The 25,256-nt window shown below is 38.8% G+C and overlaps 1 protein-coding gene and 1 long non-coding RNA gene across 5 annotated transcripts; one reads left to right on the top strand and one right to left on the bottom strand.

The window, feature by feature from the left end:
- Positions 1-2,583: 2,583 nt before the first annotated feature.
- On the top strand, positions 2,584-12,765 carry LOC127554003 (uncharacterized). 2 transcript variants are annotated; one of them, XM_051985194.1, is made up of 4 exons: positions 2,584-2,799; positions 6,072-6,121; positions 6,770-10,689; positions 12,520-12,765. In XM_051985194.1, exons 2-4 carry the CDS (start codon positions 6,091-6,093, stop codon positions 12,748-12,750), a joined length of 4,182 nt encoding a protein of 1,393 aa, XP_051841154.1. In that variant the 5' UTR covers positions 2,584-2,799; positions 6,072-6,090; the 3' UTR covers positions 12,751-12,765. The 2 variants fall into 2 exon arrangements, with proteins under 2 accessions (XP_051841154.1, XP_051841153.1); XM_051985193.1 differs by having other exon boundaries at positions 6,770-10,749.
- Positions 11,387-12,655, bottom strand: LOC127554004 (uncharacterized). Of its 3 annotated transcripts, XR_007951873.1 has the most exons (4): positions 12,497-12,587; positions 11,957-12,076; positions 11,546-11,605; positions 11,387-11,485 (listed from the first exon to the last, which is right to left on the bottom strand). It is a non-coding gene; the product is annotated as an uncharacterized LOC127554004 (long non-coding RNA). The 3 variants fall into 3 exon arrangements; XR_007951872.1 differs by lacking the exon at positions 11,957-12,076 and having other exon boundaries at positions 12,557-12,655; XR_007951871.1 differs by lacking the exons at positions 11,957-12,076; positions 12,497-12,587 and adding an exon at positions 11,717-11,804 and having other exon boundaries at positions 11,546-11,665.
- Positions 12,766-25,256: the final 12,491 nt, after the last annotated feature.

Genomic DNA, 25,256 nt, shown 5'->3' with positions numbered 1-25,256 from the left:
AAAAAAAAAAAAACTATATTAGGAAGCATCAGTCATTAAAACAATTTGACATTGTCAGGGAAAACAGTGGGAAATGGGGAAACAACACATAAATTAGAATTTAAACAAAGACATGTCTTTTGCTGACCCTGAGATATGTGTTCTCAACATATGGGATGGGTAGATATGGACTAGGTTAGTTTGTTCTATACATTCCCAGAATTATTCTGTCTACCCATATCCTGGGAATTATTTGCCAGAGAAGAAAGGCAGGGAAAAATGAAAATCTGATCCTATAGCTTGGTTAATATATAGTTTCTTTTTGAAGAAATATCAAACTTTTCCCATTCAATTAGCAAGGTTTCCAAAGGGATCCCTTTGTGGTCCTATTCCTTTTGTCACAATAATTCCATTAATTAATTAGCAATTCACCCCCATTGGAGCTAGGACTGTCTTTCTTATTAAGTGTTTAAGAATGTCAGACATTGTGCTCAGCAAGATGGGCATGCAAATTAATAAATGCTTGTTGCTTGCCTGCCTTGTAGAACTTCTCATCTTTCTATTAGTCTTTTCTACAAGAGAACTCATTAATTCCCTCCCAGTCCCCCAGGCACAAAGCTTTATTCTCTATTCCTTTTCTTCCTGAGGGAAGAATATTTATGTCCAGGTCAAAAACATATAAGAGGAAGCTAATGGGCTGTTGTGGAGCTCAATGTCATCTTTCGGATAAAAAGAAAAAACAGAGGATCCAAGAAAGGGTTTGCCTCTTTTTTTTTTTTTTTTTTGATAGGATTTTTAAGCTACATATTATTTTTGGATCTTGTGAACTTGAAAGAGAGCAAAAATGGAACCAATCAAAAAAAACCCTGTCTCTCAATTTTCATCATTCTCCTCTTTTCTTCTCTTATCTCCCAAACACTCTATCTTTCATCACCATCTACAGAGCCCCACCCTTCTCTAGGCAGTCTAGGCAGTCTAGTCTAGTGATTAGCTAATCACTGGCTTTACATACTGCCTAGAATTCACCCAACAGAGTTGGTGAACCAACAAGTTCCTGGATCACATTTGGAAAGCAAAGGAGCTTTTTTTTCTTGGAGCTGTCCCCAAGTCCTGACCTTAACAATCCATGTTATATCTGTCATCCTTATGAACCACTGGTAAATTCAACCTCATATATTTATGGTCCCTATACTACCAATAATGATAATTACTTATATGTTTCTGATTTGGGGCTTCTGACAAGTTATATTTAGTTCAGCAGGTGCTCATGGTAACTCTGTGCTCATGGTAACTCTCTGAGTCTTTTCTAATCTAAAGCATACCACATATCCTCAGTGCTACAAACCAATTCATCCTATGTCCAAAGCAGACAGGGTCATGTTTCCAAGAAATACTGATGTGCTAAGAATATGAACCTCTGAGCTTAAGCCCAAAAGACAGAGGGCACTTGCAAACGTCTGTCTTACTGTTATGACATTACAGAAAGGGGTGCCATGGATTTAATATTAGCTAGCTCTTAACCAATTCATTTTTCTTCATCTGTGTGAAAAAAATTTTTTTTTTAGTTTATCTTTAGGATTGGCTTGCTGTACATCTGAGGCTTAACAAATTCACTTATGAACAGAAAGCTAATCCCTACCTTCAAGGACATTTACATACCAGTGGAAAAAGACAACATATAAGAGGAAATTGGAAATTGAGAGGTTAATTGATATAGAAGGATGCTAAAGAAGCCTGAAGAATCCAGAATAGAGCCCAGAGAGGAACAAAGACATAATTGGCCTGAGCACTCATCCTTTAAAGGATGCTAGGGGACAGTAATTAGAGGAAGAGACTACAGGAGTGGCACATATTTCCAACAAGAAAAGTCCAAAGATAGAATGAAATTCCAAGATAAAGAAACTGCTGTAACTGGTAGGCAGAGAGCCCAGACAGACAAGAGTTAACTCCAAAAAGTAATGAATAGTTTGCAAAGTGCTTGCAGGGTCCTTTAACTTCATCAAGAAATAGGAAACAATGAGGATGGTAATAAGGATATTAACATCTATTATTAGTATTTTGGTTGAAGACTTTATTATACTAATTAGCCTATTAAAAATTTTTTTCCATTTTCAAAAGTAAATAATTCACAAACATTTTCTGAAAAAAAGGACTACCTAATAGGGTAGATTCACACCTATCTTCTATCATCACCCCTTTAAAGACTCCCACTAATTCTGCATTAAAAGCTGCATTAATGTCTATAAAATTCTTCTTGTCCACTTATGACACATTCTCAAGAGCAAATTTCCTTGAGACTAGATCTTTGTGCTCGCCAAAAATTACTAAGTACTCAGTAGAATGAGCTGGCCAGTAAAAGGTTAAGGTGGAACTTTGGAATGAATTAACTGATGAAATTGATCATTTAATACACCTTCCAGACCTGGTGTTCAAGTAGTGTTTTCAGCCATCCAGATGGCTGGTCCCCAAGGGAAATATGAAGCAAGCTAACTCTGGATGAAAAAGAGAAATAACTGGAGCTTTATGATGTCAGCTCCACCTCATATCCCCTTTCTGGGAGGCATTGATCCAGAGCCCAGTTTAACTTTATGCTCCTGAGGAAGCACAACCATTTTTTCTGCATCCCAGGACACAGTCCTCTTTGTAAGGGGTGCAATTTTTTAAAACTAATTTTTGAACTGATTCTACTCGATTTTTATACTAATTTTCGAACTGATTCTACTCTGTTACTGGGGAATGATAGTCTCAGCCTTTCCCTCCTGGGTGACTTTGTAGCCACAAACTGTATTTGGACTGGTCCATCATTAGCTCTTCTCACTGGTGAGTAGCTCTGGTTCTCACCTTCTAGCCAGGAGAAGCTGGGCCAGGTTCAAGGATATTCAAAGGTCAGGAGCAAGAGAATAGCCAGCAGAATTTCATTCTGTTCTCAAGAGGGAGAATAGTCCTCAAAAACAGTAGCTCATGGATGTTTACTTTTTCAATGGGCAAAGACCTGGGTTAAGGGATTATATAAGAGGTAAAATCATTAAAAGATATAATAGCTCCTATCCTCCTATAGCTTGTTATGGATGGGTATGATTTCAGGAAGAACGAAAGAGCTCATACTTTGTCAAGTAGTATAGAGGAAAACATCCTGGTGTCCAAGGGCCTGATTTGGAATCTCAGCCATGCCATTCCATACATGTATAACCCTAGGCAGGTCTTTGCCCCTTTTAATCTACAAAATAGTGAGGATGAGATGGAAAGAAGAACCTATGCCATATGATATCTAAGATTCCTTTCAGTTTTAAATCCATGATCCCAAAATTGAATCTTGTGTGGAAAGGACACAAGAGAAGAATAACAGATAATTACAAATAGGAAAATCCATTTTTTATGTAATTCCAAGTCAAGGCTTATGTGTGCTTTATTTACCAAGAAAGCCCATCTCGAAGACAAGATATTTATCACTTTGTCTCCAGTATATTAAGTGATAACAGGTGACAAAGGACAACTGGTACCCTCTGATGTCAGTTTTCCTTTCTGAGCTGGAACCATTGAGTTCAGTTCTATTCTTGGTGACAAGGAAAGCACAAATAGTTTTTCTCTCTATTTAAGGATATATAGTCCTCTTGGGGAGGATCTTTGTTTCTCCAAAGATACATATTTGCAATATTCATACTTGTTTTATGTCTCCTGGGGTAACATTCTCTCAGTTTCCATCATTAAGGAAGTTCTGGAACTTCCGAGACCATCAGGGATTGAATTGTCCAGTGCCCTGATCTTGGGATATTTAAAATAGCCTGACTCCAGCCTGACTACTCAGTTCTTGCTTTTCTTATTGTTCAAATTCTAGTGAAACATAACTTTGGGGTGAATCACCAGAGAAAAAGAAATTGAAAAGACAGGTGACTGAAGCTGTGATTCTCAGTTTTCCTATTGTGATGCTTCAGTTTGGATAAAATTTCCTACATTCTCAAAATTTAATTTGCATTTGAATTGAGAAGTCCAAACACACTCGTTTTTAAAGCATCAAAATGCCTACAAATATTGAATTGTTTTGCCAAACTCAAACACCATTAGAGCTATTCTTGGGCACTTTGTGTAAATTGAAGGCTAGGAAGAGATGTTTTTGTCTAAGAAAGCATCATGTGAAATCACTGCATTATGTTTGAAATCCCATCCTTAAAAGTTTCATTCTTTTAGTTTAAGATTTTAATTTTTGCTAAAAATGTCCTGAGAATCTGGCAGAAACTAGGTACAGACCAACATCTCACACCATACCAAGATAAAACTCAAAATAAGTACACAATTTGGACATAAAAAGTGATAGATATCATAAGTATATTAGTGGAGGATAGAAGTCATCTATCAGAGGTATGAATAGGGGAAGAGTTTATAACTAAAAAAGAATAGGAAGTATAATGGATGATATTAATTATATAAAATAGAAAAGATTTTATTCAAGCAAAACCAATGTAACTAAAATTAGAAGAAAAATAGGAAACTAGGGAGAAAACCAATTGTGAATTATTCTGATAAAAGGTTTTATTTCTCAATTATATAAGGAACTAAGCTAAATTTGTAAGAATAAGAGTGTTTCCCAAATTGATAAATGACCAAGGAATGTGAGACAGGCAGTTTTTCAGATAAAGTCAAACTTCTAAATTACTAATAACTAGAGATATGCAAACTAAAGCAACCTTGAAAAACCATCTTATGGTAATCAGATTAGCTAATATAACAGAAAAAGAAGATGACAAATGTTGTGGAGGGGATGTGGGAAAATAGGTTCACTAATGCACTATCGGTAAAGTAGTTCTGGACAGTAATTTGCAACTACTAAACTATTAAATTGTACATATCCTTTGGCAAAAAATATTGTTACTAAGTCTGTGGCTCAGATGAAAGAGGAAAAGAGTATATATATAAATATATATATATATATATATATATATACACACACACACACACACACACACACATATATATAATATAATATAAATTTTAGCACTTCTTTTTGTGATAGCAAAGAATTGGAAACTAAGAGAATGCCCTTCAACTGGGGAAGAGAGGAACAAGTTATGGTATATAAATATGATGGAATTCTATTATTCTATAAAAAGTAATAAAGGGAATGGTATCAGAAAGACCTAGGAAGATTTAGATTTATAACTAATGCAAAATGAAGTGAGCAGAAGCAGAAGAATAATTTATGCAGTTACTGTAATATTGAAAATATATTCTACTCTGAAAGACTTAGTGTCTTTGTCTAACATAATGACCAATCAAACTTTCAAAAGACTTCATGAAATATGCTGTCCACCTTCAGAAAAGAACACAGGGCCTAACAGGGCAGATTGAAGCATATTTTCTTCTCTTTCCTTCTTTGCTTTTTTTTTTTTTTTTTTTTTTTTTTTTTTGGCGGGGGGAACATGGCTAACACAGACATTTGAATATCTATACATATTTGTAACAGTTTTTACTTTTCTTGTCTTCTCAGTGGGTAAGGGATGGGAGGATGGAAGGAGAACATTTGGAACTGAAAATAAAATTAAATTTTAAAAAAATGTGGGGAAGCTAACCAGCACAGGGGATAGAGCACCAGCCCTGTAGTCACGAGAACTTGAGTTCAAATCCAATCTCAGACATTTGAAACTTTGTGACAAGTCACAAAGCCTTGATTGCCTCACAAAAATAAATGAATGAATGAATGAATGAATGAAATAAAATATCCTGAGAGAAGTATATGTGATTCTCTCAGCTGACCATGTTCCCACATAAATGGATTTTTTCAGTCTTTATTTATTTTGGAACAGAGAAAGAAGATAGATGTATAGTGGGAAAATAGGGCAGGAAAGGAATGGGGGGAGGAGGTGAGGGAGAGGAGTGCTACAAGGCAACAACTAGTAACAAGTATTTTTCAAAATGTGTTGAAGCTATTCCTAAGATGAGAAGATATAACAACTCCATATATATTCATTAGTAGTGACTATTAATGGAGATAATAGGAAGTAGGTTGATGAAATTTTCTTGTCCAGTCAATAGCCTTTTCAGGAATTACCAAGACTAAGAACATTTGTACTTCTTGACTAACCTTTTATTTTCTTAAGGAAATCCTTCAGTGGACAAATGGGAAGAAGATACAGGTTATTTCCAAAAGGTAAGAATTGTGCTTTTTTATTTTTATTATTCAAATGAAGTATCTGTCACATCTTTCCTTATTTCCTTCCTTGACAGTGTGGAAACACAAGATGATGTAAACAAGGACCATTCTGCTGTTCTCAGAACCAGTCTTATCCAGTGCAAAGAACTGGGGTCTGGAAATTAGAAAACTCGGGTTCTTGTCCTGCCTATGAAACTTCCTAGTTGTGTGTTCTCTTGGGCAACTTAAACACTTTTAACCACTCTTCATCTTGTTTTTTTAAGTATGAATCCTATATACTGTAACCTATTCAACATGTAAAGGACTGCTTGCCATCTGGGGGAGGGGGTGGAGGGAGGGAGGGGAAAAATCGGAACAGAAGTGAGTGCAAGGGATAATGTAAAAAATTACCCTGGCATGCGTTCTATCAATAAAAAGTTATTTAAAAAAATAAATAAATAAAATAAGTATGAATCCTAAGTTCAGTATTTATATTAGCTGTATGCATGCATTTATGCATGAGTTTGGTTAAATCATTTTATTGGTGCTTCATCTCTTCCTCTGTAAAGTAATAATACACACCCTTAGCATAGTTGACCTTCCTATCATTCTCTCTGTGTAGTATCTTCTCATCCTCACTCACATGGTTTTTCCTTTTTTTTGTAGCATCCTTGGTCCAGACCCCTCCAAAAGACCTCTGTTACCACAGCAAGTCAGTGCTATTGCCATGTCCACCTCATCGAATAGCACCTAAGTGGGAAAGAGACCCCTTACTTAGGTCTGAGAGAATGAACAGATTCAGTGACCCGCCCAACTCCATCCAATTACCCGTTTATCATTATCACAGGACAGAGCCTGCAACCTTGCCTTGTCTTAAGAATCCAGCCACAAATTCGGTGCCGTTGCCGTACCTGAATTACCAGGTTACCCCTAAGCCACCCCCATACCCATGCCATCGCAGTCACTCTGTCTTATCTCTGCCTAACCCTGATTTCAGGACAAGGTCAAACATATCCCTAGGAAACCCTCCTAAAGATGTTAAACCTCCTCTCCACCCAAAATACTACACAGAGAGTCCTGTTGTGCTCAAGCGCTTCCCCAAGATCTCACAGGGTCAGAACTTTCAGAAGGAGGAGCTGCCACATCTCAGACAGAAGTCACCAGCACTCCTATTCCCCGAGCACAGGTCTGAAGACTTGTCACATCTCAAGCAGCAGCCTCCCTCTCTCAAAGTCAGCCCTCACCGTGAGGCTGAAGAGCTGTCACAGCCCAGACAGAAGCCCCCAGCATCACCCTCCATCCCCGACTACCATCTGGAGGCAACATCACCCAGAAAGACCAGGGATTACACATTCCCTGACCGTCAGCCCAGTGCCAGATCTGCCCCAGAAACTTGCAGTCCCTCTGCAGAAGCAGCTCAGGATAATAAGCAACAAGTGAAAATTGTAGCTTTTGTGTTGGGCAGAGGAGAAACCAAATGTCTAATTATACAATCCCCTTTTAAGGACCACTCTTCTGAGACAGATGTAGTTTTAGAAAATGTATCAGACCTTGAGTATTTGGTCAATGAGACTTCAAAACAGGTTGATCTTCACTTCAGGGAAAACACGTCACCTTTGCCTAACCTCAACCAGCAGTCTGGAACTTGGGCTTCACCTTCACCCTTGCCCAAATATGTGAACAGGAGCACAAGCACAGAAGTCTCCTGGCCTCAATCCAATGTCAAGTTCACATCACCAGATCCCAACCAGCAGGCCAGGGGAACCACGAGACACCCACAAAGCTTCATCCCGTGTGCCAAAGCAGCCTCTGATCCTTCCCTATCCCTGGGAACCTGGGAGAGCTCTGAGCCCTTCCAATGCCCTGAGCACGCAACCGAAGCTTCGCCAGGCCCTGACTACAAGGTCAAGGACACCAACTGGCCGCCACCATCTTCTGGACACAAAGTTAAAACGCCTGGCCCAGGAACTGATCACTTCAATGAGGTCTCACCAAACTTAAGTCATCAGAGAACAATTCCGATGGGTCCTGGACAAAGAAATTCAGCTTCACTAGTCCGGAATAGTGAGCCTGCAGCAGCATCTAGCTCAAAGACCCAAGTCATAACACCATTGTTCTCTTCCGCTAACCAGAGTGAAAACCTCCCTTGTTCTAAGCTGTTGAGTAAGGATTCACTGAAACTGGAGTATAATAAATCCAGCAGCCCAGCTAATGTTGGTCAGCAGGATGACAGGCCAGTAGACCCTAATAACCCAGTTACCCCATCACTCTGCCCTGAACAACAAATTCAGGCTGTGTGGGACCCAGACTACCAGACCATAGTGATACTATGCTCTGATGACAATGCACAGTCTCTAACTATTTTTGACCATCCAGAGAAAAAACCACAGACCCCAGACAACCAGGCCAATCATAAATTTGTTGGTTCTCAATACCAGACTCAGACTGTACCAGACCCTCATAAGATCAAATCTTCAAGAAGTTGTAAAACCAAGGTCATCCCTCCACTCAATCATGACCACACAATTGAGTCTGAATCACAGGCTAAGAAGACTATTCAACCAGCAAGTTCCCTGCAACAAACAATATCCCAATTACCAGATTATTGGATGGTTCTCCCTCAAACCAGTGCAGATTCTTTAAAGGAGACTACACCAGACTCAAGTGCCCAGGTCATCCCCTATCAAACAAAAGCAGACTTCTGGAAAAAAATGCTGCAGGACCCAGACCACCAGGCCACAACTCTACTATGCCAGGATAACAGTGTGGCACCTTCACTGGGCATAGCCCGCCAAGTCATAACTCCACCATGCCAGGATGAGAATATTGAGACACCTCCACTGGGCACAGATCACCAAGTCCTAACTCTACCATGCCAGGATGAGAATACTGAGACACCTTCACTGGGCATAGACCACCAGGTGATAACTCCACTATGCCAGGATGAGAATACTGAGACATCTTCACTGGGCATAGACCATCAGGTGATAACTCCACCATGCCAGGATGAGAATACTGAGACACCTTCACTGGGCACAGATCACCAAGTCCTAACTCTACCATGCCAGGATGAGACTGGGACACCTTCACTGGACATAGACTACCAGGTGATAACTCCACTATGCCAGGATGAGAATACTGAGACACCTTCACTGAGCATAGACCACCAGGTGATAACTCCACCATGCCAGGATGAGAATACTGAGACACCTTCACTGGGCACAGATCACCAAGTCCTAACTCTACCATGCCAGGATGAGACTGGGACACCTTCACTGGACATAGACTACCAGGTGATAACTCCACTATGCCAGGATGAGAATACTGAGACACCTTCACTGGGCATAGACCACAAGGTGATAACTCCACCATGCCAGGATGAGAATACTGAGACACCTTCACTGGGCACAGATCACCAAGTCCTAACTCTACCATGCCAGGATGAGACTGGGACACTTTCACTGGGCATAGATCACCAGGTGATAACTACACCATGCCAGAATGAGAATATTGAGACACTTTCACGGGGCATAGACCACCAGGTGACAGCTTCACCATGCCAAGATGACAAGGGTGAGACACCTTCACTGGGCATAGACCACCAAGTGCCAATTCCAACATGCCAGAATGAGAATATTGAGACACCTTCACTAGGCATAGACCACCAGGTGATAACTCCACCATGCCAGAATGAGAATATTGAGACACCTTCACTGGGTATAGACCATCAGATAACAATTCCACTATGCCAGGATGAGAATATTGAGACACCTTCACTGGCTATAGATCACCAGATGATAACTTCACCATGCCAGGGTAACACTGAGACACCTTCATTGTCCATAGACCACCAGATGATAACTTCACCATGCCAGGGTGACACTGAGACACCTTCACTGGGTATAGACCACCAGGTGACAATTCCACCATGCCAGGATAAGCCTGAATCACCTTCACTGGGCATAGATCACCAGGTGACAATTCCACCATGCCAGGATGAGAACATTGAGACAACTTCACTGGACATAGACCACCAGATGATAATTCCAACATGCCAGAATGAGAACATTGAGACACCTTCACTGGGCATAGATCTTCAGGTAATAACTTCACCATGCCAGAATGAGAACATTAAGACACTTTCACTGGGTATAGACCATCAGGTGAAAATTCCAACATACCAGAATGAGAATATTGCGACACCTTCATTGGGCATAGACTACCAGGTCATTACTCCACCAGGACACAATGACAGTGAAAGATCTTCACTAGACATAGACCACCATATTGTAACTCCACCAAGTCAAGATCACAATGAGATACCTTCACTGGATATAGACCACCAGGTGACAACTTCACCATGCCAAGATGACAAGAGTGAGACACTTTCACTGGGCATAGACTGCCAGATGATAACTCCATCATGCCAGGATGACAACAATGAGATACCTTCACTAAGCATACATTGCCAGATGATAACTCCATCATGCCAGGATGATACTGAGATACTGGGCATAGACCAATGGGTCATAACTCCACCATGCCAGAATGATAGTGAAACACCTTCACTGAGCATAGACCACCAAGTCATAACTCTTTCATGCCACAATGACACTAAAATACCTTCACTAAGCATAGACCACCAAGTTATAACTCCACCACAGCAAGATGACTGTGAAACACTTTCATTGGGCACAGGTATCCAGGTCATTAATCCACCATGGCAGGATGACAGTAAACAATCTTTAATGGAACTAGATTGCAAGATCATAATGCTACAAAAGCAGGATTACATAGACCACCAATTCATAGCTCCACCATGGCAGGATGACAATGAGACACTTCCACTGGGCATAGACCACCAGCTCATAACATCATCAGGGCAGGATGACACTAAAATATCTTCACTGGGAATAGATAGCCATATCATAACTCTATCAAGTCATGATTACAGCAAGATCCCTTTTCTGGGTACAGATCATAAGATCACAATGCCATCAGGGCTTGATGACAGAGGGACATCTTCACTGGGCATAGGCCACCAGATCATAAAACCACCAGGGCAGGATGACAGAGGAATATCTTCACTGGGTATAGACCACCAGTTCACAACACGACCAGAGCAAGATGACAGAGGAACACCTTCACTGGGTATAGACCACCAGCTCACAACACCATCACAGCAAGATGACAGAGGGACACCTTTACTGGGTATAGATCACCAGCTCACACCACCACCAGAGCAAGATGACAGAGGGACACCTTCACTTGGCATAGATCACCAGCTCACAACACCACCAGAGCAAGATGACAGAGGGACACTTTCGTTGAGCAAAAATCACCAGCTCATAACATCACCAGAGCAAGATGATAGAAGGATACCTTCACTGGCTATAGACCACCAGCTCACAACACCACCAGAGCAAGATGACAGAAGGACACCTTCACTGGCTATAGACCACCAGCTCACAACACAACCAGAACAAGATGACAGAAGGACACCTTCACTAGGCATAGACCATCAGCTCACTGCACGACCAGAGCAAGATGACAGAGGGACACCTTCACTTGGCATAGATCATCATCCCACAGAGCAAGATGACAGAGAGAGACCTTCACTGGGTATAGATCACCAGCTCACAACACGACCAGAGCAAGATGACAGAGGGACACCTTCACTTGGCATAGATCACCAGCCCACAACACAGCCAGAGCAAGATGACAGAGAGACACCCTCACTGGGTATAGATCACCAACTTACAACACCACCAGAGCAAGATGACAGAGGGACACTTTTATTGAGCAAAAATCACCAGCTCATAACATCACCTAAGCAAGATGATAGAAGGATACCTTCACTGGCTATAGACCACCAGCTCACAACACGACCAGAGCAAGATGGCAGAGGGACACCTTCACTTGGCATAGAGCTCCAGGTCACAACACCACCAGAACAAGATGACAGAAAGACACCTTCACTAGGCATAGACGACCAGCTCACAACACCACCAGAGCAAGATGACAGAGGGACACTTTTATTGAGCAAAAATCACCAGCTCATAACACCACCAGAGCAAGATGACAGAGGGACACTTTTATTGAGCAAAAATCACCAGCTCATAACATCACCAGAGCAAGATGACAGAGGGACACCTTCACTGGGTATAGACCACCAGCTCACAACACCATCACAGCAAGATGACAGAGGGATACTTTCACTGGGTATAGACCACCAGCTCACAATACCACTAGAACAAAATGACAGAGGGACACTTTCGTTGAGCAAAAATCACCAGCTCATAACATCACCAGAGCAAGATGATAGAAAGATACCTTCACTGGCTATAGACCACCAGCTCACAACACGACCAGAACAAGATGGCAGAGGGACACCTTCACTTGGCATAAAGCACCAGGTCACAACACCACCAGAACAAGATGACAGAGGGACACCTTCACTAGGCATAGACCACCAGCTCACAACACCACCAGAGCAAGATGACAGAGGGACACTTTCGTTGAGCAAAAATCACCAGCTCATAACATCACCAGAGCAAGATGATAGAAGGATACCTTCACTGGCTATAGACCACCAGCTCACAACACAACCAGAACAAGATGATAGAAGGACACCTTCACTAGCATAGACCACCAGCTCACAACACGACCAGAGCAAGATGATAGAAGGATACCTTCACTGGCTATAGACCACCAGCGACCAGAGAAAGATGACAGAGGGACACCCTCACTTGGCATAGACCACCAGCTCACAACACCACCAGAGCAAGATGATAGAAGGATACCTTCACTGGCTATAGACCACCAGCAACCAGAACAAGATGGCAGAGGGACACCCTCACTTGGCATAGACCACCAGCTCACAACACCACCAGAACAAGATGATAGGAGGACACCTTCACTAGGTATAGACCACCAGCTCATAACACCACCAAAGCAAGATGATAGAAGGATACCTTCACTGGCTATAGACCACCAGCGACCAGAGCAAGATGACAGAGGGACACCTTCACTAGGCATAGATCGCCAGCACATAATACAACCACACCAGAATGGTGGTACAAATATTTCATGGGGCATAGATCATGAAATAACAGCTCTCTCTGGTTCTGACCACTTCACCATCACTACATCAAGTCCAGTGTCTCAAATATTGAAGCCCAATGATCAGATCACAACTCTACATGACCTAAATTGTGAGGCAAACAACATGTTAATGAAACTAGAATACAAAAATACAACTTTGCTTGGTTACACCAAGCAGGTTGAAATTGGACCAGACACCAACAACAGCCAGAGCATACTTCCAACGGGCAAGGATGATCAAGTTATAGTCTCACTTCCACCTAAAAAAAAGACATTTCCTTTATCCACTCTCACCCACCAGAAGGATATTCCAATAGGCTATGGCCACCACCAGACTATGGCTCCATCAACCTCTGACTTCAGAGATCAGGCTCCGTCCGGATTCCAACATCAGACTGTAAAAGAGAAAGAAATTCCATGGCGTTTGAAGTACATCAAACCATATATCATTCAAGGCAGGGGCAATGTGTCTGCTAGAACTGTACATGCCATCATCAATTCCATTCCTGAGGAGAAAATAAAAAGGGATATATGTAAGCAGATTCTCTTTCGGCAAATGAAAGAAACTCCACCTCAGAGACCTGGTGAATGCATGTCAATCAGCTATTCAATCTGCTTAGAATGTGCCTCCTGGGTCCCAGATGGCTGTCTACATGACAAAGGAAAGAAAAATCAATTTGAAGCAGAAATGTTGGCCATACCAATGCCTCTGCCTGGCTCTGAAGAGGAGATGGGCTTGAAATTTGTCTTGAAAGTGCCCTATAACTCCTTCACCTTCTTCACTCAGGTCTTCCCAGAGTTCAATGTGCAATGGCCATCATACTATTCACCATACTTTCCATCATTCTCACGTAAACACAGTGTGAATCATATGCCAGCAGAAGACAAGTGGCTTGATAACTCAAAAACTGATAGTTACCCACAGAAAATTAAAACATCTAAAAATAAACAGCCAGTCACAGAAGAGAATCTGCCTCGAAGGAGGGACAGTAATGAAAAATCGAGGGGACATGACAAAGGTTTCAAATCTCTGCTTGAAAAATTTCAAAGGCAAAGGCAAAATTAAATTAACCATCTTTTTCTGTGAAAATGATTGTGTACCTTTGAAACAAGTCTGATTTTGTGTCTTATATTTATATAGTTAAACAAGGAGATACTTGAGTCTTTCTAGTTCATGACACAGTTCAGCAGAAGCCTCTTCCTAAACATAGAGGAAGAGACACCTTTTTCTCCTCCCTCTTCTACTGTATTTTAGTCTCCAGTCAGACAGATTACACTCAGATTGAAGGGAGCTCCAAAGGACAGAATAATCATGTTCTGTCTTTCCTTCCTTCCCCAGCAAAAAAAAAAAAAAAAAAAAAAAAAAAAAAAAAAAAAAAAAGCTCAGTAAAAGGAAAATATCCATTCAACTTTTTTATTTTGACCCTTTCTTCCCTCAAATCCCTTCATAAAACTTATCATTCCCTATTTTTGTATTTCAAAGGTAAAATCCATGACCTCATCAGTATCAGCATTTCCTCAAATAAGACATTACAAATTTGATAAACTTTAATGATCAGTATATCTTCTACTTAGGTAAAAAAAAAAAATCCAAAAACTGTCTTCTGGCTTAAACTTTTTGATGATGAAGCTAGGCACACATGGAGAAGCTCTTCCTGGCAAACACCACATTATTGGGTGAGCACTTATAATATTTCCAGCCTTGTATAGGTTCTGCCAAATAAGACAATCTCTGAGAACACCCCATACTTACCTCTACCATATAATGAGTTGAGAGTAGGACTTTATGGAAGCATTTTTCAAAGGAAAATAGAAAATAGGGAGGAATTTTGATTATTATATGAATTTTTTTTTGTTGAGCCATATTTCTTACTGGTCTTTTCAGACTTAGAGACACTTCTTGCTATATGCTGAAAACTCATCTGCTTCATGGAGTGTTCCTTCCTGTCTGTCAGAAAAAAAAAAGTTTGTATTCACATCTTCCTTGTGGTATTCTGAAGCTGGCAGAAATGAATAAGCTAAAATGAATCCTTTCCTTTTCCTGAAAAACCTGAAAAACATTTTAGTTAAAATTCTTACATATTTATGTATGATTTTTAACCTAATGACATCATTGACTAGGTGACTTTAGGCAATATGCTAAAGATCTTTCTTTCACAGGTTCCTAGTTAAATTCAAAACCATTCCTTAATGCAGGCAGAAGGGCAGCAAACTCAAGGGTGGCAAAAACTATTCCATCATCTGATCTTATCTCACCAAAGCTGGTGAAATAGATGGCATGGACTTGCCCACTTTAGAATAAGTGGTGAAAGGCAGGGATATATCAAAGCCCAAAGTCAACCCTTGAAAATGAAATATGTGTCAGGTACTGCATCAGGCACTGGGAATAGAAATACAATGAAATAAACACTCCCTACAAGGCAACAAAGATATACATATGTAAGTACAGACATAATTATATTCAGAATAAGTGTAAAGTGAAAAAATACAAGAATAGTTAGAGATGGAGGGCATCACCAGTTGGTCAATCAGAAAAGGTTCCAGGTTTCATGCAGAAAGAGTTGCTTGAACTGCATCTCAATTTTATCAGAGGGATTTTATGAATTCAGATCTGTAAAGTGTTTTCCAGGCATGGGAGACAACCATTGCAAAAGCAAGGAGATTAGAAATGGAATTCTGTATGTGAGAAACATAGAAGTTAGCCATGAAGCCTTCTTTGGAAAGAGAGCCAGCCAGAGAGATAAGAGATGCAATAGCGGTCTCCTGGTAAAAAGAAATGGCTCCTACCTAGAAGCAATCTGAGAAAACGTATTCAGTCTCTCAACAAATATGTGCTGGGAATCCAATGACAAGCTTAAAACAGTTCCCCCTTAAGGAGCTCACATTCTATTGAAAGCAAAAAACTATACACAGAGTATATTAAAGTACATACAAATTAAATGTGAAGTAATTTCAGAAGCAACCAAGAGCAGCTGGAGTTGGATATGGGCAGAAATCATGAAAAGAGGCTTATGTAAAAATTGGTGCTTGATTCAAACTTACAAGGAAACAAAGAATTCTAAGAGGCAGTGGTTTAAAAAAAAAGCACATACTAGGTATTGGATATGAAGCCATATGAAAAAGAACCTAAAATGTAAATGATAGCAAAAATGGCCAGTAGGTTGGGATGGAGAGTGGAGAAAATATTATAAATAAGGCTGGATCCATGTTGTAATAACACATTAAATAACAGAAGAGTTTACAGATCCTAGAAAAGGATTTCTGGATCCCTAGAGGTATCTAGACAACATTTTGGGAAATGTTGACTTAAAGGAATGTTATAGTACTCAGATTTATTTTTTAAAATGGGAATGAGACTATCCACTCCTAGATCACTCCTGGAATATTTCCTCTGCCAGAAACATTTTTTTCTAATTAAGACAACTCAGAGGTACCACTCTTCACACTCTCAAATTGGCTAAGATGATAGGAAAAGATAAATGCTGGAGGGGATATGGGAAAACTGGGGCATTAATACATTACTGGTAGAGTTGTATTGATCCAACCATTCTGGAGAGCAATTTAGAACTATGCCCAAAGGGCTATCAAACTCTGCATATCCTTTGATTCAGCAGTGTCTTTACTGGGTCTGTATTTCAAAGAGATCCTAAAAAAAAAAAAGGGAAAAAGGACCCACATGTGCAAAAATAAATGTAACAGCCCTTTTTATAGAGGCAAGGAAATGAAAACTGAGTGGATGCTCATCAGTTGGAGAATGGCTGAATAAGTTATGGTATGTGAATGTTATGGAATATTGTTGTTCTTTAAGGAACAATCATCAGGATAATTTCAGAGAGGCCTGGAGAGACTTACATGAACTGATGCTGAGTAAAGTGCGTAGAGCCAAGAAAACATACAACAAGATTATGTGATGGATATGGCTGTTTTCAACAATGAGGTGATTCAGACCAGTTCCAATGGTCTTGTGATGGAAAGAGTCATCTGCATTCAGAGAGAGGACTATGGAGACTGAATGTGGATCACAACATAGTCATCTTTTTTTGTTGTTGTTTGCTTGCCTTTTTTTTCTTTTGTTTTTTTGTCTTGGTTTTATTTTTCTTCTGCATCTTGATAAATGTGGAAATATGTATAAAAGAATCATATATGCTTAATCTGTATTTGATTGCTTGCTATATATTGGATCACCCTTAGGAGAGGGAGTGAGGGGAAGGAAGGAAGAAAAATTTGGAACCCAAGGTTTTGCAAGGTTGAATTTTGAAAACTATCTTTGCATGTATATTTTCCCCCTGAGGTAATTGGGATTAAGTGACTTGCCCAGGGTCATACAACTAAGAAGTATTAAGTGTCTGAAATAAGTTTTGAACTCAGGTCCTTCTGACTTCAGGGCTGGTGCTCTATCCACTGCACCACTTAGCTGCCCCCTTTTTGCATATATTTTGAAAAATAAAAAACTATTATAAAAAAGAAATATTTTTTTTTAAAAAAGAATTGCTAGCTACACTCACTTGCTCAGTGATAGCTTTTCCCCACTCCAAATTAGTTTCCATTGATAACTTGTTAAACTTTGTTGTTTGTTGTCATTTTAGTCCTGTCCAATTCTCCATGGCCCCGTTGGGGGTTTTCTTGGCAGAGATACGGGAGTAGTTTGCCAATTCCTTCTTCAGTTCATTTTATAGATGAGAAATCTGAGGCCAACAGGTTAAGCTTTCCCAGGGTCACTCAGTTAGGGAGTATCTAAACTCAGTATTTGAACCCAGGAAGATAAGTCTTTTGACTCCACACTCAGCACTCTATTCTCTGTGCCACTTAACTAACCCAGAGAAAGACAATTTCTAAATCAAATTTACTTCTAAGTCATTGCATTTTTTGCCAGCCCATTTACATGTGCCATAATATGACATACACAGACACAACCAATACACAAGAGGCACCTATACTTTTTACTCTTTAAGTACCTATAATGAATATCATGGTGAGGTAGCAGTTACCAGTTTCCAGACTCAATGAGGCTAGACACCCCTACAATTATCAGGGTACTATAGTTTCGTCATTTTCCTTTCCTTCTCCAGATGTTTTTGTTTGATTCTAGGGTTGCTGTGACTAGGCTCCCTGAATATCCTCATGAGAATCAGTACTATTTGTCCGGACATCTTTTATTTCCCTGATTGCCATGTGGCTATTCCTCTAGTTATCAGTTCCCAGCTTAAATAGTATTATCTTACTTCCTTTTCCCCAATTATTTGCAGCTAATAGTTCAGGTCCCCAGTACACAAATCCATTTCTCGATAGAATTTGTTTTTAAGTAATGAATGTGGTTCATAACACCTGAATGAAGTGCCAGATTTTTATCTAGCTCTAAGTAAGCAGGGTGATCAATGCTTCCTATTCATGAGATCTGTTAAGTAGCAAAACACTATTTGCTTAGATTGAAATCAATATTCCACATCCATACACATATGCATACACATGCATACATGTACACATATATGAATATAAACACATCTTCGATTTCACTTTTATACAGCAATTCTGCAAAGGTAGAAGTTTTATTACTAGCTAATCCTAGCAAAGGTGAAGGATGATTGCTTTTAACCCCACAATATATGTCAGTTTCTCCAGAAGTCATATCACTTGGGCCTGATGATATATGGTATTGCATTCTTGACCAGAGACAGAAGAAAATGTTTAACTTGTCTATCACTATTATTTTTTATTTTTTTTATTATAGCTTTTTATTTACAAGATATATGCATGGGTAATTTTTCAGCATTGACAATTGCAAAATCCTTTGTTCCAATTTTTCCCTCCTTCTCCCCACCCCCTCCCCCAGATGGCAGGTAGACCAATACATGTTAAATATGTTGAAGTATAATTAAATACAATATATGTATACATGTCCATATAGTTATTTTGTTGCACAAGAAGAATCGGACTTTGAAACAATGTATACTTAACCTGTGAAGGAAATTAAAAATGCAGACAGATAAAAACAGAGGGATTGGAAATGCTATGTAGTGGTTCACACTCATTTCCCAGAGTTCTTTTGCTGAGTGTAGCTGGTTCTATTCATTATTGAACAATTGGAACTGATTTGGTTCATCTCATTGTTGAAGAGAGTCATGTCCATCAGAATTGATCATCACATAGTCTTGTTGTTGAAGTATATAATGATGATCTGGTCCTGCTCATTTCACTCAGCATCAGTTCGTGTAAGTCTCTCCAGGCCTTTCTGAAATCATCCTGTTGGTCATTTCTTATAGAACAATAATATTCCATAACATTCATGTACCACAATTTATTCAGCCATTCTCCAATTGATGGACATCCACTCAGTTTCCAGTTTCTTGCCACTACAAACAAGGCTGCCACAAACATTCTTGCACATGTAGGTCCCGTTCCCCCCTTTAGTATCTCTTTGGGGTATAAGCCTAGTAGTAGCACTGCTGGATCAAAGGGTATGCACAGTTTGATAACTTTTTGAGCATAGTTCCAAATTGCTCTCCGAAATGGCTGGATGTATTCACAATTCCACCAACAATGTATCAGTGTCCCAGTTTTCCCACATCCCCTCCAACATTCACCATTATCTTTCCCTGTCATTCTAGCCAATCTGAGAGGTTGTGTAGCATCACTATTACTTTTTGACTGTCTTTTGTAGTAGTATCTCTGATTCTGCTTCTCAATCTCTGTTTTTTCTGATATTTTCAGTGACAAGGAGAAAATAATAATAGCTAATATTTATTAGCATAGCCATGCTTCTCTTCAATTTCATTTAGAAAGGTATTTTTTAAATTTGGAATTGTTATTAGTGTTCATGAGTAATACAGTAATTTTTAAATAAATTAACATTTTATCAGCTCTAATTTCTAAAAGAGAAAAATATTGATATAGCCATCATAAAGAAAAGTTGTTTAAAGTTCTCAATCATTTCTTAAAATGTAAAGGAGTTTTGAAATCTTAAGTGATAAAAGCAATGGCTGGTGTAGGGTCAAGCTAATTTTGGCCTGATGTCCAAGGGAGGCTAAGGGCAGAAGTACAGTGGGTTACGCTCCAAATAGAGAAGGAGCTTCTTCCTTCAAAAACTAAATTAAAGTTTTTGGAAATATAGTGTGACTCTAGACTGAAGCAAGATAAGGGGTTAAAATAAAGATGAAGGGAAAAAATGGTATCTGAATTTATGTTGTTGTTTAATCCAAATTGAAAACCTGAATAAACTGGTCTGATTGATGCTAATCAATTCAGTAAATATGCCATACTTTGAAATCTATAATAGACTAGAGAAGGAAATGGGAAACTACTGCAGTATGCTTTGCCAAGAAAATCCCAAATGGGATAATAAAAAGTTGGGAACAACTGAAATGACTGAACAACAATAAATGAACAAGCTTGGGAAGGGGAGACTACTTAGAAGAGGGCAGAGAAGATGGCAACTGACCTAAGTTTTCAAGAAAACCAGGGATTCCAAAAAGTAAATGTTAGGAATAAGAACAATACAAAAGTGGTGATAACAGTGGAGGCCACAAAGACAGGAGGAGATAGAATGTCTTGAGGGAGGAACGATAAATAAGCTAGTATGACTTTCCCTGTTGCCTACTACTTACGGGACCTCAGGTAAACTATTTAACATTACTGTGACTCCCATTTCCTCATCTGAACCATAAAATTTATAGAGGGGAATAATGTGCAAGAATGCTAGAAATATAGAAAAAGACCAGGCTGTGAAGAACTTTTGAAATGTCAGCAATAGGAATTTATAATTGGTTCAAGGGGTATATGGTTAGGAGTACAAATTGGGACCTAGAATTTGTCCTTCAAAGAAAAGTTTCTATTTTGTCTTTGGTTGTGAACATATGTAAACAGAGCACATTGGTTAAAACATGTCATGTTGTAAGAGGAAGATTTGATTTTTGATTTGATTTTTCCTTTTTGATTTGATTTTTCTTGTGCAGTATGATAAATGTGGAAATATATATGGAAGAATCCCACGTTTGGTTTGTTTTTTTAGATTCTTTGTTGTTTACTCTCTTTTTCTCATTTTTGGTCAGAACTCTGCTTTTGGAAAATCACTTTAGTGGCTGAATGGAGGATGGACTGGAGTGGGGAAAGACTTGTGGCAGGTGGACCCACAAGTAAGCTATTGGAGTAGTCTAGGCATGAAGTAAGACCAGATCCAGTGAGGTGGCAGTTTTAAAGTAGAAAAGGAGGGATTATTCAATGTTGCAAAGATGAAATCAATAGACTTTGGCAATATCTAGGACATGAGAGGTCAAAAATTGTGAGCTAGGGGAGAGAATGGGAGAATTAAGAGGGAAATTTGGAAGGAGGAAGGAATTGAGAGGAGATGAGTTCAATTGTACTTGTTGAGTTTATGATGTTTTGGGGATATCCAATTCAAGATATCTAATAGGCAGTTAAAAGATATGAGTGAAATTTAGGAGAAAGAATAAGGAATGGACACTAGATTTAAGAAGTATCAATATAGGAGAATAATTGAATCTATGGGAGGTGATGAGATTTCCAAGTGAAATAATATAGAGAAGAAGAGAAGAAGGTATAGGACAAAGCCTTGTGGGTTACTGTGACAAGCATGACCAGCATGAAGATCCAGAAATGGAGATTAAGGAGGAGAAGGTAGGTAGGGGAAGAACCAGGACTGTTGTTTCAAAAACCTATAGAGAAGTATTAAGAAAAAGAGGATTATCTATAGTATCAGAAACAAATTAAGAGATCATTAGTAACTTCGAAAAAGTATATCTGCTTGATGCAGTCTAAAAGTGGATTGTACAGACTTAAGAAGAAAATGACAGATGAGGAAGTGGAAGTACTCATTTTAGACAGACTTTCCAAGGAGTTTAGACAGAAAAGGTAGAAAAGATGGGGAATAGTGGTTGGTGAAGATGGAAGGATCAAGTGAGGTTTTTTTTTGTTTTGTTTTTTAAGGAAAGTGATGTGCATGTTTGTTTGCAATGGGGAAGCACCAACAGGAAAAGATTGAAGAATATTGAGAGAGTGGAAGTGATAGAGGGAGCAATTTACTGAAGGAGTTGTAATCACATAACCATGTAGAACTATTTGCTTCAGCAAGGAAAAGGACCATGTCTCCTCAGGTGAGACAGAGGTGAAGAAGAAGTCAATGGCAGAAAATATCAGAGTAATATGAGATGTGAAGGAGGAATTCTTGACAAAAGTTTTCAATTTTTTTCAGTAAAATATGAGACTAAGTTCTTGGCTGAGAGAGTATGAGAAGATTTGGCCATGACTTAAAAGAAATCATTTATATGTATAAGGCAGGTTTATCCCAGGAATAAAGGTGACATTATATAATGGCAATATTCAACACCTCTTGAATCTGATTATGTATTTGCTAAAGTTCTTTTTGTATCTTTTGGCTTTGGGAATTTTTTAATTTTAAATTATATCTTTCCCACCCATTGAAAATATGCATAATACCCATTTTATGAATGAAATCACACAAAATATTTCCAAATTATATTTGTTAATAATCAAATCATTATTCACATTCCAGGGTACTTCAAAAGTAGGAAAGAATTTCCATATTCATGTATATGACTATTGAAATATTCATGACATAGAGATTCCTAGTTTAAATTAATAAATGTACAGTTTTATTTTTAAATAATTCTTTTTGTATCCATTAATATAAAAGTAACATGATATCTTCTTTAATGGCCAAATTTTCTTATCTTTTTAAAAAGTGCATTCTGTTGGGGCAGCTAGGTGGCACAGTGGATAGAGTAGCAGCTCTGAAGTCAGGAGGACCTGAGGTCAAATCTGCTCTCAAACACTTAACACTTCCTAGCTGTATGACCCTGGGCAAGTCACTTAACCCTAATTGCCTCAGCCAAAAAAAGAAAGTGCATCCTGTCTTTAATTGTATGTTACTGATAAAGTGATCACATTTGAAGTTGAAACACTTGTGGAGTAGTATGCTGGTATTTGACAACCAGTTTTTTGGGGGGAAGGGGATATATATATATATATATATATATATATATATATATATGATATACTTTTTGAACTTTCTTAGTTTAATTTTCATTATTAACATTTTCTTTATTACTTAAATCTAGAAAATCAACAAAACCTCATTCAAACTCTAATTTGTAGTATTTGCTCATTTCTGATGTATAAACTTTCACACTGAAAATTTAATAGTAGGCTTCTTTTAGCAGATTCAAGTTGACACTAGTTGACGCTCCTAACACTCATGAGTATAGTCTAATGACTTGGATCCCTGGGTCCAGAAACTTGATATTAACCTCTCAGAGGAGTACACAATTGGCATATAAAGATCTCATAAGCCCATATTCATTTCTCATGGACCTTTGTATAAACATATTATCTTTCCTTTACTCAGAAGATTTAGAAATGAGAAGGACCTTAAAGGTGTTCTAACACAACCATTCATTTATAGAGAAGAAAACTAAGGTTGAATGAGTTTAAATTAATTTCCAGTGGATATATGGATTAAATGCAGCAGAGATAGGATTTAAATCAAGATTCTCTGACCAAAAATCTAATGTTCCTCTATACAACACCACCCGGAAAGACTTTTATTCCTGTATGGATTTTCCACAGAAAAGGCCTGCCATCAATATTTGTCAGAAGGATGAACACTGGATGCAAATCAGAAAGGACAGAAACACCAAGGATTCGATATTAGAGATCAGGGACTTATAACAATGTCAGGTTGTGCATTTCAGAGAATAAAGTAATTATATAAGTGCCTCACATCATTGACCATGAATAGCCGTATATATTTCAATGTCTAACTAGAGGCAGCATATATGATAGATAAGGCATTGGATTTAGGGTTAGAAAGGATCTGGATTCAAATATCAACTGAAGACACTTTGCTAAATATTAATACAGGGCAAATTAATCTTTGTGTTACTCAGGTTCTCCATCTACAAAAAAAAAGGGGGAGGGAGAGCTTTGGATTCGATAGCTTTTTGGATTCCGGTAAGCTCTAAATCAATTGTCTAAATCTCTGGTTTGAGATCTAAATCTGTGAATTTGTAGTGTATAAACTGGGCTCTTATCTTACATTGTGAACCAGAAAATACCATAGGCACAAACAGCTGCTCAGGAAGTGCTCAAATTAACTTAGTTAAAAGGGACTGGGTTAAGAAACGAGTATTAAAAAAAAAAAAAAGTCTGCAAAGTGGGATTCACTTCCCCTTGTCCACTCACTGCAGTTCAGACAGTATGACATCCTTGGTGCAAAAGAAATGTCACCTTCTTAATTTTGAAGCAAGCTTGGGAAGAAAAATACAGTTTGGGGAGTAAATTAGAGAGAGGAGTAAACTCAGGTTCAGGGATAATAGGGTATCAAGGGGTGGGAGTGGGGGAACGAACTTATACCTGCTCTTGGTTTATAATGTGTACCACAAGGGACAAAAGCTTATAAACCTTACATTCCAAAATTTCCTGTTTCTATAAAGGGAGAAAGCAGAAATCTAAGGCCAGAAGAAAAGCAAAATACCATCCAAATGTCTAAAATGCTTTGCTTCATATCCCTTTCATATTCGTTTCTGTATCATTTTTACATTTGGGTGTTGATCAGTCTTTCTTTTCTCTGCATTCTTGCTGATTTCTTACACATAAAAATGAGAATTAACAATCATTCCTTAAAGAAACTCTTTAAATTGGGGGTGAAATTCTTAGAAGGCTGGAATCTGATCCTTTCTCTTTATCTGAAAAAGACAAAATTGTGAATAATGAGAACTAAAATTTCTTTTAGTGTGCTTGTGCTCCTAAAGGAACCTGCAATAATCTCCTAGCTTCAACAGTCATAGAACTTAGCTACCAACTGTCATTCCTATACTCCAGTCGTTTTAATGTTTGTCTGCATACCAAGTAGACCTACTACAGCTTCTCTCGAGATATAGATATCAAATCTATCCTGGAAATACAGATTTCAGTATTGCCCCTTAGATAGCGGGCAGATTTAAGATTTAAAGGAAGGACTGGGGGCTTCAAATACCAGATATCCAAGGCCCTTGCAGGATCATTAACCTATCCTTGT

This window comes from Antechinus flavipes, chromosome 3 (assembly GCF_016432865.1).
Source record: "Antechinus flavipes isolate AdamAnt ecotype Samford, QLD, Australia chromosome 3, AdamAnt_v2, whole genome shotgun sequence".
NCBI classification, from domain to species: domain Eukaryota; kingdom Metazoa; phylum Chordata; class Mammalia; order Dasyuromorphia; family Dasyuridae; genus Antechinus; species Antechinus flavipes.
This window is presented reverse-complemented; position numbering and strand designations above follow the sequence as displayed.